This window comes from Epinephelus lanceolatus, chromosome 5 (assembly GCF_041903045.1).
Source record: "Epinephelus lanceolatus isolate andai-2023 chromosome 5, ASM4190304v1, whole genome shotgun sequence".
Taxonomy (NCBI): Eukaryota; Metazoa; Chordata; class Actinopteri; order Perciformes; family Serranidae; genus Epinephelus; species Epinephelus lanceolatus.
This window is the reverse complement of record NC_135738.1, coordinates 42250033-42270664: the sequence shown is the minus strand read 5'-3', so window position 1 is coordinate 42270664 and position 20632 is coordinate 42250033. Positions and strand designations below refer to the sequence as shown.

Here is a 20632-nt window from a genome sequence, read left to right as displayed (position 1 = left end):
TTGGCACAAACATCCACCTGAACTCAGTGATGAACTGATTTGAATTTGATGTTACATCCACCCCCATGTGCAGGGGTGATTGTAGCAGCATGTGTTGCATTTTATTAAACGCAATTCAAAATCTAGGTTAGGGCTAGTCTACCTGTCTGCACTGCACAGACTGTAGAGATAAACTATGATATGCAAGTTTAATGTTACATAGCTTGCACTGTAGAGTCATGTATTTTATTTTGTCAAAATACTCCCAAATGTCACTCATATGCCTGGTTGGCATTCTGCCTATAACGTTAGATCAAGTGAAACATAAACTTTAAATATAGAACAGGGTGCTAATGTCCCATCCCAAGTGTGGTATATTGTTGGTTAACGGTGTAGACACGAAGTTAGAAGACACAGCTGAGGTGGCGCACTTCTTTGTTGTTGAAATGCCTGAGGTGAATATCAGTTCTGTACGATCCTGCTCAGTGTCTAAGAAGTCAGAGTGAGGTCATTCTGAGGTCAAGAGTCAGATAGAAGCAGGTGAGGTGGTGCAGATTTTAGGTGAGAAATTAGCGAATCATGCCAACGAGACTTTAGCTTTGTTGTTGGAAATCGTCTCTCTAATATAGACCATTTGAATGTCCTCTGAACAAACTGAGTGGAGGAGTGTAAGGCTTACAATAATTTGTCTGTTAAAAAAGGCCATTTCTCTGTGTCTGTGTTTGTGCACTTTGATCGGGGTCTGAGTGAGTTTACAGAAACTCAGCCCACATTTACACATGTACAGAACATTCCAGGCTGCTGCAGTGGTCAGAGGCTCAAGTAAGATGTTGTGTGTGTGTGTGTGTGTGTGTACTAGGCTGCTGGCATGAATAAACAACACTGTCAGCTGGAAGAACAGGGATGCTTATTCATGAACCTGCCCACTTTTACTTTTTCACCCTGTGTGCGACTGTGTGTGTGTGTGTGTGTGAGTGTGAAAGAGAGAGAGAGAGTGTTACTGTGAGTGTGTGTGCATAGAGAGGCTGATGGCCCATGTTGGTTTCGATGTCTGACCAATACATCAATCGATCCAGTTTAGTTATGGTCCTGACCTCAGCAGTGTCGGCCTGCAGCTGATTGACAAACGTGACAAATGTGTCATGTCAGATACAGCACAGCTTCAGATGGTGTTGTGTGCTTCACTTAGACATTCACTAACTGTATTTCCTCTTTTTGCCTATGTCCTTGTGTTTATAGCCCTATAAATGACTGTGAATATCAATGTTGGTGTGTGTGTGTGTGTGTGTGTGTGTGCAGCTCAGCTCCTGTCTGACTGCTCTGATAAAGACAGAGAAGGAGGCAGAGGTGAGGAGAGCTGCTGTCCATGTTATCACCCTGCTGCTCCGAGGCCTCAGCGACAAAACCACCCAGGTACACACACACACACACACACACACACACACACACACACACTCACAGCTGAATATGCATGAAAGCCATACACTCTTGCGCACTATCCACTCTACATCAAACCATATATTTCCATGCAAAAAGTATACACTATGAATGTGTCATTCTGTGCTTTTTTTAAATGTTTTCATAAAGATTTAATGACTTGAACTAGAGCTTCAAAGTGTTTGTTCTCTCTGTTAAGCACCCACCTCCTCCCTCTGTCCAACAACAGGAAATAGCTGGTGTTTCTGATAGGGAATCACCGATTTTGAAATTCTGGGTAGATACCAGTACCGATGTTTAAAATAACAATATGGCCGATATCAATACCAATGTTTTTATATTGTTTATTTTGTTTTTGTTGTTATTTATTCCCTCATTTGTGCCAGGAAAACTATGGAAGCGTATTGCATTCACTTGACAAATAAAAAAAGCCCTGTTTTTCTGAGTAATATTTTCTGTTTCTCTGAGTAATTTTTTCCCTTTTTTTTTCGAGGTAATTTTTTTTCCTGAACGCGGAGACGAGATACTTCAAAATCTTGGGAGAAGCTCTCACCTGGCACCTCCAAGTGACCCCTGCATCCCTGATTTTGTGTTTAGATGGGCGGATACAATTTCAGAGTTTAACTCCCTACGTTGCAGAACCAATAGTAAATCCGCAGGGCGGTCCTTTGGTGGGTTGCTGAACTCTTGTGCTCGACTGCGTTAAAAGTTTTAAACAAAGTCGCTGCAAGTCCTTCATTTCCACAATCTTGTGGACTGAACACACGTTTGATAAAACAGAGTTAAATCTCTCGGCATCCATTTTCAAACTCTCTGTGTGTTTGTTTCCTTGCAGACAAGAAAAGGGGGAGCGCACATTTCCGGGAGGTCATGTCGTTTTCAAAAATGCAAGAGGCGTTGCTTTGTTGCCGGCCGTTTTCTCCGGTGTGTTAAACACACTTTAGAAAGGAGTGTCCCCAGACTATCAGAGGGCGGAGTTCTCTGACTGTCTGGTGGCGAGACTATTACTAACCTAACCTGTTACATTGAGCGATAGGCCTACACTAGAAGGATGCAGTCAAAAACATAGCTATATTATCATACCCTGTGTGTATCTAATTACGTGCCTTACCTTTATTGATCCCGTAGTTGAAATTGTCTAGGAGCAGGAGCACGGATGTAAAATACATCCATGAGCAGGATTCAACATGGATGCAGGGGTCACTTGCAGGTGCCAGGTGGGAGCTTCTCGATTTTGAAGTATCTCGTCTCCTTGTTCAGGAAAAAAAATTACCACGAAAAACAGAAAAAAATTACTCCGAAAAACAGAAAAAATTACTCAGAAAAACAGGGCTTTTTTTTTATTTGTCAAGTGAATGCAATATGCTTCCATAGAAAACGAATAAATCTTCATAATAAAAATATACATATGTATATATATACACATTATCTTTGAGTGAGCACAAATTCAGTCACACATTTATGAAACAAACTTTAATACAACCTTTTACATGAAAAACATCTTAAAATAACTTTAAAAACAACTTCTGAAGATAAAAAGCCATTTTACTATATGCAATATATCACAATTCCCTCTCTTATATCTATTTTATATTGTTATGAAAACATCAACAACTATCTATTAAAAACGGCCGTATTTATTCAAGTTTTTTGCTTAAATCTTCATTTTACAAGATTACATTAAACACATCACAAGAACGTTATAATTTCCCTCTGCTTAATACTCATTGTTACTGAATAGAGCTTGAGCATATCATAACGTAACTCAATGCAACCTCTGTGAGCTGTTGGTTCTGGCGACGGGCTGCAAAAAGCTGATGTTTACTAGCTCTTCTTCTGATGATTTTAACATGGATTTGTTGCTCACAGTGTCGCATATTAGGGAACCAGTAGGGCGTGTCCTCTGACGCATCAATATTGAGTTAACTGCATCCTTTTGTCCCAGAAGTGTCCCGGCCAAGATCTCTGTTCATCCCCAAGCACATTTTCTATTGTCTGTGGGAGGACGGGACTCTAGCTGCTACTAGCCATCTCGTCACACAGCAGTGAGATCACAGATCCCAGCTGCCAAACAATCATTGTGTTCTTCTCGTACCTGCTCACTAATTTAATTTTGTGGATGTCTCGAGTGTTGCTTTTTAGCCTGCGTAAAAACTGTTGCGACTCAACAGAAGAACATCGGTAACTGCCATCAGTGAATGTCAACTTATTGTCAATAGGCCGATGACAGTGAGCATATCGAATATCAGCCAGTGCCAATGTTCAGCTGATAAATTGGTGCAGCCCTAGTTTCTGAAAGTTTCATAGCTGGTAATATTCCATCAGGACTCACAGGTGTGTTCACTGCCATTGTGTCAATGAACACACAGGGCCAAAAGGTCAGAGTGGTCAGTGGGGACTTTCTTTATCATCTCCTCTGTCAGAAGGATCAACTGAAAAAATATATAAATCAGAGTTTTCTGGTACAAACAGTAGAATGCTGGAGGCAGAGGCAGGCTGAATATTGCTGTTCAGGCTGTGTTTTTTGAGAGCGAGAGGCTGTTGTTACAGAGGCTGACAGGTCCTTTAATCTAGTCTGTCACCACTGAGGTTATAGACTAAATATCAGCTTCTCACCAAGCACAGGAAGGAGACTCACTCCAAACAGCATGTTTCGGAGTCACCCCAGTTCTCTGTTTCCAGTTAAGTTACTGTTGATATCTGTGTTCAAGTGTTGTTCTTAGATAGTCGGCCACAGGGTCCAGGCTAATCATATCACAGCTGCCTGGACTCCTAAAATGGAAGCAGTGAGGCAGGACCAATGACTCTATTTTTAATAAACTGATCACTGTATAGGTTTGAGGGTACAATGTGTCACTAACTCTGAAAGTTTATGTATTCACACCACTATAAGGCAAATAAACTCAAATTATCATTAACAGGTTTAATAAGTTAATGATATAAAATTATCAAATTGTATCATCAGGTGAAATCCTTGAATGAATCTCTTGGACTGTGAAACACTTCTGTGATCCATTAATGCTGGGATCTTCAAAAAACAAATAAACACAAAAACATTCAGGGAATCAAATTTTCAGATGACAAAATAGATGCTTGATTCACTGGTAATGTGTAGTGCTGAAACAATTAGTGGATTAATCAATTGTTGACACAAAGTTATTCATCAGCAGTGTTGACAATCACTTCATTTTTTGAGTTAATTATCAAGCTAAAACAGCAAACATTCTTTGGTCCCAGTTTCTCCAGTTTGATGAAGCATCTGGAAGCATTTCTGGTCACAGGCTGGAGGATGGAGGAGCAGCATGGGAGGAAACATAATTAACCGAATGGAAAGCACCCTAAGATTAGTGGCTGTATTTATCAGATAAAATATTACATACTCCAAATGCAACAGCAGGACTCTTTTATGTCTTTGTTGGAAGACAACGGAGGTCTTTGTCAGTAGCATACTTTATCATGCACAGACAGTACACTGAGGGACCAATTTATTATTGGTTTGGCTCTTTTCATGAGTGTAATGGTGATAAAAGATAAATTAGCATCAGCTTTATCCTTTCAATTACATCACTGTAGTGCTACATAAATTCAGAAGAGTTATATTGAGGTCATCTAGGAACAAAACCCAGTGAACACAGTCTCTCACCTTTAGACCCAGTCTCATATAAAACCTACCAGTAGTGTTAAAAAACTGAAAATAAATTCATTATCCTCCTGTGGCAGCCCAGTGGAAACACTCCTGTATGTGACCTGCTGGCTCGAGGGTAATACGGCTCTTGAGCCACTGCCACGACTACAGTCAGCTGACGAGCTGCTGGTCCCAGGCCATGTCCTGTCATTACTGGAACAGCTGGAGGAGGGCAGCACCAGCTGTACGTGGCTAATAATACACAGTGACGTGAGAACAGACGAGAGGGGCAGACCTGAGTACCAATGTTAGACCACAGGGAAGAGGAGCAGGCCAGGTGTAGTTGTGTGGATAGTGGAGGAGGTATTGCATATCTTTTGATGTCTTTACTTGTTCTCTCCAAGCTGTGGTTCAGGAACTGAAGACATTTCATCATTATAATATGAGAGTGGGAAGTCTCAGCCATTACTGTTGGTTTTATCTCTAGTCTTTCTGTGGATTATCTCAGGGCAGGAGGGATGTACTACAGAGCTTTTATAGGAGGTCACTGATTTTATTCATTTTTGCTTTTGTTTTTTCAGGATGGGGTCCTAGAAGGGAATCACTCTTAATACATTACACTCTCTCAGTAAAAATATATTGCCAAAAAAAGCCTTGAAAAAGATTATTTTTTTTAACAACATTAAGGTGTTAATGCCATTTCTCTTTGCAGAATGACAGATTCCTTTGTGATCTGTTAAATTTTTGATTAACACATATCAACAGTTAATTTACAGCTTTCCTTTTCCACGCTCTGCCACTTTATACTTACCAAACTTTGAAGGGATATTCAGGTTGCATACAACTTGGGTTGGCCTTATTTTGTGTCTTTGTTTTAGCTTTGCCCATCAATTCTATCAGCAGTCACTGAATTAGTTGCCAAACTTACTTGGATGAGAAAACCGGAGCAAACAGTAACAACAAATTGTCCGTTGTAAAACATCTATCTGAGTCTAAAATGTCGCTTCATCATTGTAACCTCTTTCTCTCTCCCGTGACTCCTCCAGGTTCTCAGTGATGTATTGTTGGACTTGTACCGAGCTCTAAAGTGGGTGGTTCGCTCAGACCCGGATGACATTGCGGTGCTCCATGCCCAGCTGGCTCTGGAGGAGCTTGATGATGTAATGAAGAGGTTCATCTTCCCTGAGCAGAAGCTGGAGAAGAAGATTGTTGTCCTGCCATAGAGCTCAATTTTTATTTCTGTGGGGTCCTCATAACCTCTTCATAGTTTGGACTTTATTTTTATATGCTGTGTTTATAGGCAGCACTAGTTCTGACTCCATGTGATGTGGATTTTATGGTCAGAGCTACACTCTGAAACAGCAGCAATTAAATCCTGGATGCATGCCAAGACTTTAAAGGGTAACTTTGGTATTTTTCAACCTGGACCCTAATTTCACATGAATCTATGTCTAAGTAACTAATGGGGACAACATTTTTTGACACTGGTCCAGTTTTAGTGAGGACGCTGCAGACGGTAGCCGCAAAGCAGGCTGCAATGTGTTTAGGCAATGTGTTGTTTATTTAAATGTAGTCTGGTGGGTTTGGCAATTGCAATTTGGGGCTGTGCCTGGTTAAACAAAGAGATTCATACTCTTTAACAAAAAGGTCTAGCTCTATAAAGATCCTTTCCATAAGTCTTCAGACGCTTAGAATAACAATCTGAGCCTGTCAGTGGCAAAAACAAGCACTTTCAGTAGACGCGCAAATGCCCCAAGTGGTTGAAATGCAGCCAGTTTCGTGGCTGCCAGCTGCAGCAGTCTCACTCAGTACTGGACTAATTTCAAAAAACTGTTGTTCCCATCAGTCACTTCGACACAAAAAAGTGGGAAAATAGGGTCCGGGTTGAAAAAGACCTTACCCTTTAAAAAGATGTTACCCTTTAAAATAAGGTACAGTGACGCTAGAGCATCGTGATCTGTTGTGTCACCAACAGTCCACTTCCAAAATAAAGTTTTAAAAACATGTTGTGCGGAATTTTTATTATTGAGTATGTGTGAAGCATCCATGTTTTCACAGACATGGACATAAACTGTTGAGTGCAACTTGACTTGTATGTGGAAGTGTACAACAGTTTGGTGGTAATTAGTTTTCTGAAGTTGCACTGTAAAATCTCAAAACAGTTGGGAACAGATATGTTTTTTGTAACTTACAGAAAGTCACTTGCATCAAAGGAATAGTGTGTAGGATTCAGGGAGAGTTGGTGGCCTTTAGCTGGGAGGATTGCAGAATGCAACCAGCTGAAATTTCTCCCAATTGAAGTTTAGTGTACATTGTTCAGGAGGTTTTTAGCAGGAGCCAAATTATCTGCAGAGGTCTCTTCCTCTCCAAAACAAACAGACCAGGTAATTTAAACCAGGAAAAACACTGAATGAAGCAGTTTGTGTTTAAAAAAATCTGTTGGGCTACTGTAGAAATATGGTGATGCAACATGGCAAACTTCGTAGACGAAGACCTGCTCCCTGTGTAGATATAAACCGCCCATTCTAAGGTAACAAAAACATAACTATTCTTATTTTCATTTGATTATACACTAAAGAAAACACTTACTATATTACATTCAGTTTGCCAATATTCCCCCTCAAACCTACACACTGAACCTTCATCGTTACACAGATCAGGATAGCTGAACTCGTGTTTTGTTTCTGGCCAGGATGCTCAGAGCAGAGGATCTACTCGCTGTTAGCTAGCTGTCACTGAACCCGGGGCGACATGGGAAAGTGCATATTCAACGCAAATTGGTTGTTTGACCAAGATTTTGCAGCATGGCTGAAACCGGTAGGTACAGGGCAATGCAACAGAGGCTTGCAAAAGGTGCACCCCACATGCAGAGTGAGAAGCACAAAATCGCTAACAACAAATGGCAGGTTTTCCTCCCAGTTCTGTTCTACCCTTGTCTCTGCCATGTCAAGAAAGTTCATTTTTTTCAACATTTGATGTAGATCACCTAACTTTTAACTGGTCCAGAAAGTAATGATTGTTACCACAAACATTTGGGCAAAATTGTCCCTGACCCTAAATAACTGATATTGGTTCTTGTTTTTTTGTTTATTGTCGTTTTGTTGTTTTTTTCCCTTAAAATTTGTTTTTGGTTATTTTACAATCTTAAATTTCATTCCGAATGGCATTAAAAAGTCTTAAATCTAGCTTGCCTTAAGCTGTGCCCCTGTTGTTACTTTGGTTTTCTTCACAAACTCAGACTGGTTCAGAGCTGTGCTTGCATCTTTATGTCTTTGAAAACATGGTGGCAAACATTAGACGTTTCACATATTAACACTAACCTGAAGTGGAGACTGGACAATAGCTGGACTATGTAAACAAGGTGGGTTTGAACAGAGTCGGGGTTACAGAAAGCAATGAGACATTCCTTCTTTTGTGTCATCCATCAGGCAATAGGCTAACAGAGTATGAGGCATGACCTTCTCTGTGTGAACGTACAGCTAGCAAACATTGGGGGCGTCAGCCTTGTTTGCATCCCATGGATATTTCCCCCAATGCGGAGTCAAGGTATCACTGTGGTAGGCAGTGGAGAAACATACGCTCTTTCATCATGCTGGCAGATTTAGGTCTCTCCACAGCACTGCCACCAAACTATGGCTCTTAAATCACACATGTCCTTACTCTGGAGGTTATGTATTTTCTCTCAGTGCCACTTAAAATAACCTGCTGGGAGATTTTTTTAACTCCAACAGTAAGACATGTTTATCTTGTTTCCAGATCAAGACAACAACCTCTGAAGAAACTGCTTTAAATGCTTAATGTGTATGGATCTGTATGATCAAGAAAACATGCTGGTGACTTGATTTTAGGAACAGAACATGGAAAAAATTAAAGGACATCTTCACTGTTTTTCCAGTCACAATTCCTTGTGTTTCCTCTCACAATAATTTCTTGTTGAGGGGCAGCAGAAGAACAGTAAGAAAAAAGGACATTTCATAGTGAAAAGACTTTGTTTAACTTGGACAGCTGAAGCATCATTTTGGCAATAGATAAACTTTGGACTTTAGATTTTCTCCCCCATCATTTATAGTGAAAACACACAGAGGGAACTGTTAATGGTCAGTATGGACAGGCAGAGCTCTTTCAGTTTCCACAGAGGCACTTATTTTTGTTTTAAGACAGACTTTAAGGATTTGTAACCTAGTCATAGTCTACTTTTATACTAAACTTATGTGGATGAACAGAAACCTTAGAGTCAAGCCTGTTTAAGGAGTTGAGGTGAGTAAAATCTCATTCACTAAGGCCTAAACTGGAGTAAAGTAAAAAATAGTTGAAAGATTTTCACATGAATTCATTTGACTGCAATATTGCAAGCAAATACTTTCAGTGTTTCCTTACAGTATGTGGTTGTTGTCTTAAGTTCAAATTTACTGGGCTTCATTTTTTGAGAATGAGGCATTTTACAGTTATTTTGGTCAAGGTCCCATTGGATACTATAAATGGAGAACTAAATCAGAGTTCTCACACAAACACTTTGGCTCAATAGTTGGAATTGTTTGAATAGGGAGAAAAAACAAAAGTGGAAGCTTTCATCATCCACTAACTGATTGAACATTGATTTTGGTTAAACATTCTTAGCGCCCAAGTTCCCAAATTTCCCTCAGCTTGTTGTTGTCACAGTCTTAAGTTGACTGTACCTTGACTCTTGAGGAAATCACTACTTGTATGTGTAAAGTGACACAAAAAATACTTTTTTCATTGGAGTTGGGGGAATATAGTCATATGATTTGAGTTGAGTAAAACCCAAGTTGCAAATTTGAGGACTTTACATTTGCTTGACTAATGTTGTGTTCACACGGGACATGAATAAAACAATTCATGCGAGTGACTTAAATGTAAAGTCAATGTATAGATGCGATTAAACCCAAATTCAGCGGCGCATGATGGACGCAACGCAAATGACTTGAATAAAGCGGCGTATATCAAGCTAGTAGCGCAGTATCGTGTCATATGCTTATTCACGAGAGGTGAAAAGTCTGAACTTCAGTGACCAATTTGCGGCACGATTGCCAATAAGCATTGAGATCCTCCGGGGATGTATGACTTCGAGGACGTATCAGCAAAGTTCATTCATTGATTTAGTGATTTCACGCACATATGATGCGAGTCAACACAAAATATTTTAGCATTCAAACTTGTGCGAGTAACGGGACATGAAAATGTACCTATGGCTAAGCCACGCCCCCTTCCACTCACTTGGACAAAATATCAACATTCAGTGACTGGCGCTATGGCAGGTGTCACAGTACACGGCATTTTGCATGATTTTTGGAGACTGTTACGTATATAGAATTGAAGGTTTGTTTGTTTGTTTTGTGTGTGTCTCTCTCTCTCTTCCACTTTTCCTGCAGGTGGGAATTAGAAGATTGGCTGCCACCTGTGAGCTCCAGAAGAGCAGAGTATTGGCTCACACTCTGGCCAGTTAGCCAATCAGAGATGGAGGAAACCATTTTCCTCTAGCTCCTTGTTTGTTCTCTCTTGCATTGCATACTAGGAAGGTTTGTGGTGGGGAGGTAGGGCTGAGGTAAGGCTGGGGTACCCTGTACATTCTGCACACACATAGAAAGTCATTGTTACTCCACTAGGTTATGGGTTGATGCCACCGCTAAATAAATCCAAATGTCAGCACTCACAAATAAAAAGACTGATATATATGATATTTGTGAGTGCTGACATTTGGATTTATTTAGTTTATGAGTTTTGGGTCGGCACACTGTGATTTTTCAAACGGTGAGTCGAGCACGTCAGTTCTTTTGTTTTTGATGCCACCGCTGTAATTTTTGTCCAGTCACTTTTGTAGATAAGGTAGACAGGCCTTTTGTTTTCTTTTCCTTTCTACACAGAAAGCGCTGAGCTAGGCCCTATTTTGTTGCTCTTTGTTTCTTTTATTTGGCACAACCCCCACAGTTCCTCCTTCCCCCACATTTCAAAACCTTCATTTTTTGTTCACTTATTTAATCAAAGATTGTAAATAAATCATTTTTTTTGACTGCCACACTTGACGCCTTGAGTTCTTTCTTTATTGGTTGTCAGCGTTATTGTTTCCATTTGCTTCTTGTAAAGAGAAATGTAACAGAGGCATATTGATCAGATGTCATTGAGAAGTAACCAAAAGGGCCTAAACTGCGCATTGGAGGGATATATTAATCATTGTATTGTTGAGAAGGTCGATGAAAAGCTTAAATTACAAGCCAAAATTTACAGGTCACAGTGTAAGCGTGATAAACCGCATCTCGTTGCCACTAAAGTTAAGGTTTTTGGCTCAGAATGTGAGAAAAGGATAACGGCCCTTTTATCATCTTTACCAAGAGTGTCTCTGCGTTAGTTTGGTGGTACAGTATTTACACTGAATCATTCAGCATAACGTTTGCCAACCTCTGTTATCTCTGCGATTACAGATAAATTAATGAAGCTAAGCTCCAGAAGTTAACGTTGGCTTAACTAGAGCCCTTTGGACAACAGCTGACAATGATGTACGATCACCAAAGTACAAAAACTAGAACAAAATAGGCTAATGAACTCCCAGCAAACAAGGTGACATGATGAACAATGCAGCTAGGAGCTAACGTTAGGCTAACTTTAGCTAACGTTAGCTAGAGATGTTAAAGATAACTTTATATTTCTTTCCAGCAAAGTGACAATATGTTGCCTCAAACATGATGTTGACTTACCTTAAAACAGATGTAGACATCCTTGTTAATCTTATTCACGTTGAGTTGATGTTGTGGTCTAACGTTACCACACACTTTTATCCAAAGGAGACACTTTTCTCGGTTGAGATGTGGTTTAGGAAAGGGTAAAAAATACACCCCGTCACCCAGCCTCTCAGGATACCTTGTGTCGGAGTTGCATGTACCCCATGCACACCGTTTGATCATGTTTAAACTTCAAATCTCCGAAAAAGCTCATGAAACGGAACAAAACTGACTTTCTGTAATGCATTTCAATAAACGTCCAGGCAGAGAATGTCCGAGTATGGGAATGGCTTTACTCACTGTGATTGGCTCATCGCATTTGAGGGTGGGGCTTAGCCATAGGTCAATTTGCATCTTGTTGGTGTGAACCATAGGTGTGAACACAACATAACAATGAAAAAAGACACAACTCTGACTTGGTATTCACACTTGAAACTTGACTCACAATTAAAAAAGATGACTTGAATGGACTTTCTTTTAATATTTGAATGTTTCTAGTGATTGAGAAGTTACGTTTGGTTTTTCAATGACTAGATGTCATAAGTGCAATGCAGGCAAACCTGACAATCCAGGACGCGGGAGATCAGCAGAGGCCAAGATGAGGCAGCTATCACAGAGGGGGCTAGTCCAAAAATAATACAATTTGGATTCATGGATTATGTTGTCTATGAAGGTAGTGAGAAGAGAACAGCAGTATGCAAGGTCTGCAGCTCAAGAATCAGTGACAAAACCACAAAGGTACAGGGATGTGTCTTTTAGCTTCTTCCTCTCATTTTTTAACTTAAAAATTACAGTAATCCTGCTGAAAATGTTGAAGAGCATGTTTCATCTTTAACTTCATTCCTTGTTGAGATCAGATTATCTTGTACTCACTTAACTATTCATAGTAAAATAAATTATGACCAGGGGTGCCCAAACAAATTTTGATGAAGATTTTGGATTGTGCAATAAAGCATGCCTGTTTTTATATTTCAGTAATTGTTGTAAAGATCTATAATGAATAAACAAATTCTGAACACACCTTAGAAAAGCTCAGGTTCCATCTTGCAGTACTCTTATTCCCAATGCTGATCCTTTTTTCTTACACGGCCAGTTGGAGTTGATTTGCCACAGTGACATCAACTTCACCAATGCACTGATCCGTTCCACTTCAGATGAGCTTCTGTGATATCGTTGTAATAATGTTTTGCAAGAGGCACATACAGCCAGCAAATCATCTGTGGTTTTAAAAGTCCAGTGAGCTCCTCCAGAGCTAAAGTACAGTCAGGCTTCAACTCTACAACACCAATTATCAATGTATGCTTGTCTATTTAATCACTTAAAGTGAAATCACACAGTGAACATATGTCATTGTGATTGGTTTAAAGGAATATAAATAAGCCAGGCAGAGCATTTTGTCCACTTATAGCAGAATGGTAATGGGTGCTTCCAGACAATTCTCGAGCACTGACATAGTGCTGAGGCTGGCTCCGCTAGACCAGGTGTATTCTAAATAAAGTAATATTTTTTTCACATATACTCTCTTATACAGATCCAAAACATCATACACTTCCAACTGAGCTCCTTTGCTCACTATGCACAGCAGCATTCACATGTCCTCCCCTGATGTTTTACTTATTTAATTATTTTCTGTACTGCCAACCTAAAGATGACAGTAAGTGAAAGCCATATTAAAATGCCAAGAGACACCAGAGGAAGTTCCTTGCAAAGCATTTCTGCCTTCCAGCAACTTAAAGTCAGCTTCATACTGCCCTGCCTGCAGAGTACTCATTACAGTCAAGGTCAACAGGACAGCTGTGCCTCTGGGAAAGACAAAGGTTTGTTTGAATATTAGCTGACATTGTATTTTAATAGGATCTATGTCACACAGATTTTTACCATCAACCTTGTTTTCTGCAGCTGACAACAAAGGATTTAAAATGCTAAATGAAATGCTAATAAATTGGATCAGAGATTTTAATCCACTCAGCATTTTGAACAAGGTCATTCCTAATTTTAAACAACTGGATACCCTTCCAACATGCTAATACTGCCTAGTGCAATACACAACATGGGAGGCATCACTAATGAAGTCTGCAGTGCTGATGGTAGAAAGCGAGCTTTACTTGGAAGAGAACAAAAGTCCATTCCAGTCAAACTTTTGTATTTAATCAAGCATGGGATATATTGTGTCACTGTTGGATTCAGCTACAGGTCTTTGAGTAATGACATAGGAAAAGTCATCTTAAACGTCAACCATTTGCAGTAGGACCCAAAAGCTCTTTGTCCCCCCCTTTCTCAGCATTGTCTATGTATCGAAATAGATTTTTTGCAAACACAAATCCAAAACATGTAACTGAAACCAGTGGTTCCCAACCGGTCCAGCCACCTTGCCAGACTTCTCCTTCGTCATTAGTTCAAGATCCACACAGTTTAATACATTCATCGTCATACTTGCATTTGGCCATCTCCTCGGGCTAGTTGGCTGTCTATGTCAAGTAGCTGTCCGTTGGTCACTCACTCTGCAGAAGGAAACAACACTTCAAAATAAAAGCTCTGTGCCAGAAATTCACTGTACTTGAAAATGAATTTTCTTACGAACTTGACACATTTGGGAGTCGCCTGGACCTGTGTGACCCACCAGTTGGGAACCACTGACTTAAACTGTTAAATCAACCATTTAACAAGAAACATGTTTCTGACCTACCTCCAGTGATATCAAACCATGCAGATAGTTTTAAGTTTTGTTTGCCAAGTTTTCAGATATCCATCACAGATTTCTGCCAATGGAATCGATGTGAATTTAATTTTAATTTAATTTTAATTTTATATACTTTATTAATCCCCGAGGGGAAATTCAATTTTTCACTCTGTTTGTCAATTACACACAGGTCCGAACACACACATGCACAAACTGGACCTATACATGCACTAAGTGGAGAGATGTCAGAGTGGGCTGCCCATGACAGGCGCTACGAGCGGTTGGGGGGTTCGGTGCCTTGCTCAGGGGCACCTCGGCAGTGCCCAGGAGGTGAACTGGCACCTCTCCAGCTACCAGTCCATGCTCCATATTTTGGTCCGGACGGGGACTTGAACAGGTGACCCTCCGGTTCCCAACCCAAGTCCCTATGGACTGAGCTAATTTAGTTAGCGATGCAAAAAGCATGTTTATTCAGTTCCTATTAGCCTCCATAAATACACACAAATGACAGGGGAAAACACATCTAGATATAAAAAAAGTGCAAAAGAAATGTAAAATATGGCAAAATTAAAGGAAGGATGATAAAATAAATAGGTTTAAAAACAAGACTGGTTTGGTACTTAGCTCAGAGAGAAAGAGATATGAAACATGTCCAGAGGATAATTAGAGTTAGATTGGTATTTGATTATTTTGCCTAAAATTAATTAGAATTTGAAGCTCTTTGTCATTACAGGTTCTCTTAAAGGGAAACTACGCCCATTTTCAAAATTCAAACATGTTATTCCTTTGGTCTAAGACATGCCAGCCATATTGTTTAGATGAATAACTCTCTCCCAAATCCAAAATCTAGATTTCTAAAACTCAAATTTGTGATGTCATAGGGTATAAAGTCTGGAGCTGCTCTATAGACAATGAACTGGTCTGAGTATATGGGTACATTTTCTTTACATTTTCAGAATTGAGAGTACTACAATAGAATAAAGCTCATTTAAGTATAAAACAGGAAACACACATTCTGTAGCTCCACAAAATGAGCCTCCCATTCATTGTCTATGGAGCAGCTTCAGACTTTATACCCTATGACATCACAAGTCAAACACTTCTCTGGTTTCTGGCTTTGACGGAGAGTAGCTCATGTTCACTATTCAACTTTCCTAGGCCATGGAAAAAATATATTGGAATCCTAAATTTAGGTAGTGCTCCCCTTTAAGTAATTTATTTCAGGCTGGCTTTAATTGGCCTTTCTTAGTAAGAATTTTGTGTTTCAGGCTGGTGTTTTAAAACTGAGCCAAAAAGACATCCAGTTTACCTGAGAGAAAAACTTTTGCTGATTGACAGGAACAGAGTAAAGATAACGTTGGATGGATTACAATCATAGTTTGAAATGCATTTTGTCAATGCTAATCTGATTTTGACAGTGCAAAGCTAATCAAGCTTCTTATATGGCAAACAACAAAACAATTTACACAGTGGTTTGGTTGAAATGACCCTTAAATTTATGCTAATAACACTTAACCCATCGACTAACTTCTTTAACCAATCTGCAACTGCAGGCAGAGTCCTGCATTAGGTTGGTGGATGATAAATATATTGAAATAAAATGAGAACAACAAAATTCTAATTTAGTGTTTTAACCTTTATATGCTCTGACTGAATTGCCCTTATGATGTCATCAGTTAGCTTAGAGTATAAGACCACAAACATTTAACAGAAAGCAATGCCTGTAAAGAAGTTATATTTATTTCATATATATAATAAATACGGCACTCTTTATGGGTAAATTATTTACAATCAGTAGGCTGACAAATCTGCTAATACACTTTGATATGACAAAGGCTTCACGCAGAATCTTTATTCTTTAAAAAAAAAAATTTTTTTCTTTATGCAGAGCACACAACTCAGCTTCAGAGCAGGAAAAGCACATCTGTTTGGCCTGTGTCACAACTGAGGGCAGTAGATTGAAAGGGGCAATTACCATCAATTAAGGTCTTAAGCTGGAATTATGCTTCTCCAGGTTGCATGTAAGCAACTGTACACATGTGTTGTTTGCTCAGTATGGGCCTTAAAAGGAGGCAATAACACAAGGATAGTCATTCCCCCATAGTAACACATAATATGTCCTATTCTTATGTGACAAAATGCAAAACAACATGTGTTAGTGTTGTCCAAATAATTCTAAATTAAGGCTCTCTGGCCCGATCTGCTCCCCATTCTAAAGTGACATCTTGCTCATAATCAATCAATCAGTCAATCAATTTTATTTATAAAGCCCAATATCACAAATCACAATTTGCCTCACAGGGCTTTACAGCATACGACATCCCTCTGTCCTTATGACCCTCGCAGCGGATAAGGAAAAACTCCCCAAAAAAACCCCTGGGGAAAAAAAGACGGTAGAAACCTCAGGAAGAGCAACTGAGGAGGGATCCCTCTTCCAGGACGGACAGACGTGCAATAGATGTCTTACAGAACAGATCAGCATAATAAATTAACAGTAATCCGCATGACACAATGAGACAGAGAGAGAGACAGAGAGAGAGAGAGAGAGAGAGAGAGAGAGAGAGATGCAGGTAATGACAGTAGCTTAAAACAACATTATTGAAAGTAATAATATTATAGTTATAGTTCTGGCTTCTGTGGTACAATATGTTGAAAGTATGTATTAATATCTGGCAGTATACATGTGTGACAATAGTCATATGTGTATAATAACAGTAGAAGTATGACTAATGACTAATGATGGCAGCAGCAGCAGGAGGCATCTGGCAGGACCACGGCAGCAGCACAACCACACACGTCACGCTGTCCAGTCACCGCTGCGATATGAGTTAATCTGAGAGACAGTGAAGCACAAAGGCTCTGGAGAAGAAGCCGAGTTAGTGACATCCAGAATGGCCGAGTTAGCAAGATGCAGTAATAGAATACGAGTGAGAGAGAGAGAAGGAGAGAGGGTGCCCGGTGTGTTATAGGGGGGTCCTCCGGCAGACTAGGCCTAAGTCAGCCTAACTAGGGGCTGGTACAGGGCAAGCCTGAGCCAGCCCTAACTATAAGCTTTATCAAAGAGGAAAGTCTTAAGTCTAGTCTTAAATGTGGAGACGGTGTCTGCCTCCCGGACCGTAACAGGAAGATGATTCCACAGGAGAGGAGCCTGATAGCTGAAGGCTCTGGCTCCTGATCTACTTTTGGAGACTTTAGGGACCACGAGTAACCCTGCGTTCTCAGAGCGCAGTGTTCTGGTGGGATAATATGGCACTATGAGCTCTCTAAGATATGATGGAGCTTGACCATTTAGAGCTTTATAAGTTAACAGTAGGATTTTAAATTCAATTCTGGATTTTACAGGGAGCCAGTGCAGAGAAGCTAAAACAGGAGAAATATGATCTCGTTTCTTAGTTCCTGTTAGTACACGTGCTGCTGCATTCTGAATTAACTACCTTACTATTAGTTGGACACTTTTAGAGCCACACAGGCTCCCCATTCTATTGTTGCCTGCTCTTCACACTTAGTAAATCCATTATAGCACACAACTAAAGCAATTCACAAACCCTTATACACTCACTGGCCACTTTATTAGGTACACCCGTTCAACTGTGCATTAATGCAAATAGCTAATTAGTAAATCATGTGGCAGCAACTCAATGCATTTAGGCATGTAGACATGGTCAAGGCAATTTGTCTTCAAACTGAGCATCAGAATGGGGAAGAAAGGGGATTTTAGTGACTTTTAGTGAACATGGCATGGTTGTTGGTGTCAGACGGGCTGGTCTGAGCTTTTCAGAAACTTTTGATCTACCGGGATTTTCAATCACAACCATCTCTAGGGTTTACAGGGGATGGTCCAGAAAAGAGAAAATATCCAGTGAGCAGCAGTTCTCTGGGTGAAAATGCTTTGTTGATGCCAGAGGTCAGAGGAGAATGGCCAGACTGGTTCAAGATGATAGAAAGGCAACAGTAACTCGAAAAAACGCTCATTACAACCAAGGTATGAAGAAGACCATCTCTGAACCAACAACACATTGAACCTTGTAGCTGATGGGCTACAGCAGCAGAGGACCACACCGGGTGCCACTCCTGTCAGCTAAGATCAGGAAACTCACCAAAATTGGACAATAGAAGATTGGAAAAACATTGCCTGGTCTGATGAGTCTCAATTTCTGCTGCGACATTCAGATGGTAGGATCAGAATTTGATGTAGACAACATGAAAGTATGGATCCATCCTGCCTTGTATCAACGGTTCAGGCTGGTGGTGATGGTGTAATGGTGTGGGGGATATTTTCTTGGCACACGTAGTACCAATTGAGCATCGTTAAAACGCCACAGCCTACCTGAGTATTGTTACTTTACCATTAGACCCCCAGTTAAAAGGGCCCAACAAGTTTAGATCTCTCATGATGTTTAGATGTGAAAAATACTGAATTATGTTACTATTCTAAATCATTGTACCCAAAAATAACTTATAAAAGTGCCCTTTGAAAAAGCAACTGTACACTTGTACTTCAGAGGAAAACATACCTGACTGATAAATGCTACTGGTTATGTTGTCGATTCAGTTATTTCCTCACAAAATACAACAATTAAAGTATGATTCATTATTATTTATTAAATTATCCAGCATGAGACTATGTAAGAATTAAAAGCCCCATCTTAAGGTACACTGTGCAGAGTTTTGAGCAAGCCTACTGCTTCTACAGCTGCCAATAGCCTACCAACATTCCCAGTTAGAGAAAGGGTAAAAATAAAGCAAGGTGGTTTGTCTGGGGCCCCAGGACCCCAAATCTCTAAATCCAGTCCTGATAATAATAATGAACACACAGCGCAGAGTGACTGGATGAAAGGGAGGCATGGAGTGATGCATCCTCGTATTTATAACTAATTCATCCAAAGTCTGACTAAAACCTACATGAGTCTCGCAGTCCATGTGTGAAAGTTGGCAACACTGCACTATAGGCTGCTTAGTTGTAACAACTTACCCTGCTGTGTGGAATTTTTTTCTAGCCGAGCTAAAGCTTGCTGGGAGTAAGTTACATAGTTCAAAACAGTGCTACGTTTTCGGCAATAAGACAGTTATTAAGATGATATATGTTTGGATTCGGTGACTTACGTAGACAGCTCAGTAATAGAAAGACAAGTCACTGTTTGGTGGTACTGTGGTCGACTGTCCAGCAGCACGAAAGGAACAACCCCGTGTACCCACTTAAAAAGTCTGTGTTAAAATTTACCCTGCATTAGGAGGTCCCCCACCTTCCCCTATCTCTATCCCTATCTCTCTGCGGGAGCATCATTCCAGTTTGACAAATGATGCTGTCGGGTTGCACTGTGGGTATTGTAGGATCCAGCATTTTTGGATCTTTACCCATGCTAAGGACGAACAGTCAAAGCATCTGCGCCTCTGCTGCTTTGATTTTGAAGATCTGACCTTTTTAATACAACACTTGAGAGTCCCCAAACTTTGAGAGCGTAAAATTCAATCAATGAACTGGAGTACTCCTTTAAGATATCATTTCTTTTCAGTTTTCAGCCTTGGCTAGTTGAGTTTTTGAAAAACCCTTTTGTTCAGTTTGCTGTAGTGGTCTGTGTCAAAGCCTGTAATATGGTCACCTACAGTTAGTTTTCCTCTTGCTTTCCCACTGTCAGAGGGAGTGCTGAAGCCAAAGTCCCTTTGTCATCAGAAGCCATGAGAGGTCTATTACAGTAATTATTATATCTCACCATGTGTCACAATCAGGAAGCCAAAAAGGAGAGTGCAGAGAGTAGTGTGTGAAAGGCTGTAAATGTAAGATGGTTGAGCGGAGCCATGCCTTATTTCCTTATGAGAGTTTGTTTTAGGTAATGTGCATTCTATTACCTGACCTAAATGAAATGTGTTTGATTGGCTTTGGCAGCCGTGTATCGATTCTCAGAGGCGTACTGCAGTTTGTCTCAGGCTGCCAGCCCGGCCGTGGAACCTGCAGGACGTCAGCAGCTCTGCCTCAGAGCAGGAGGGGAAAGGGAGGGAGGGTAGATAAATAAGCCCATAAAGGATGCTTTGAGTCAGGCAGAGAGGTGGAGAGGAGAGGGGGCTCCGGTCACACAGTCCCCGGGCTTGTTGGAGGTTGCTGGCTGCATTGCAGAGAGATAGGGAGCTAGCTGGGGTGTCCAGGGAGGGGAGGGAGAAGAGGCGAGGAGTGTATGTGTA

General features: G+C 40.4%; 1 protein-coding gene across 1 annotated transcript in view; it reads left to right on the top strand.

Moving 5' to 3' along the window:
- Positions 1 to 7045, top strand: part of tango6 (transport and golgi organization 6 homolog (Drosophila)) — a 32761-nt gene extending 25716 nt beyond the window's left edge. The window contains exons 17-18 of the mRNA XM_033635947.2: positions 1279 to 1392; positions 6088 to 7045. Coding sequence (XP_033491838.2) covers positions 1279 to 1392; positions 6088 to 6264 — 291 coding nt within the window. The 3' untranslated portion in view covers positions 6265 to 7045. The remainder of the gene's footprint in view (positions 1 to 1278; positions 1393 to 6087) is intronic.
- Positions 7046 to 20632: the final 13587 nt, after the last annotated feature.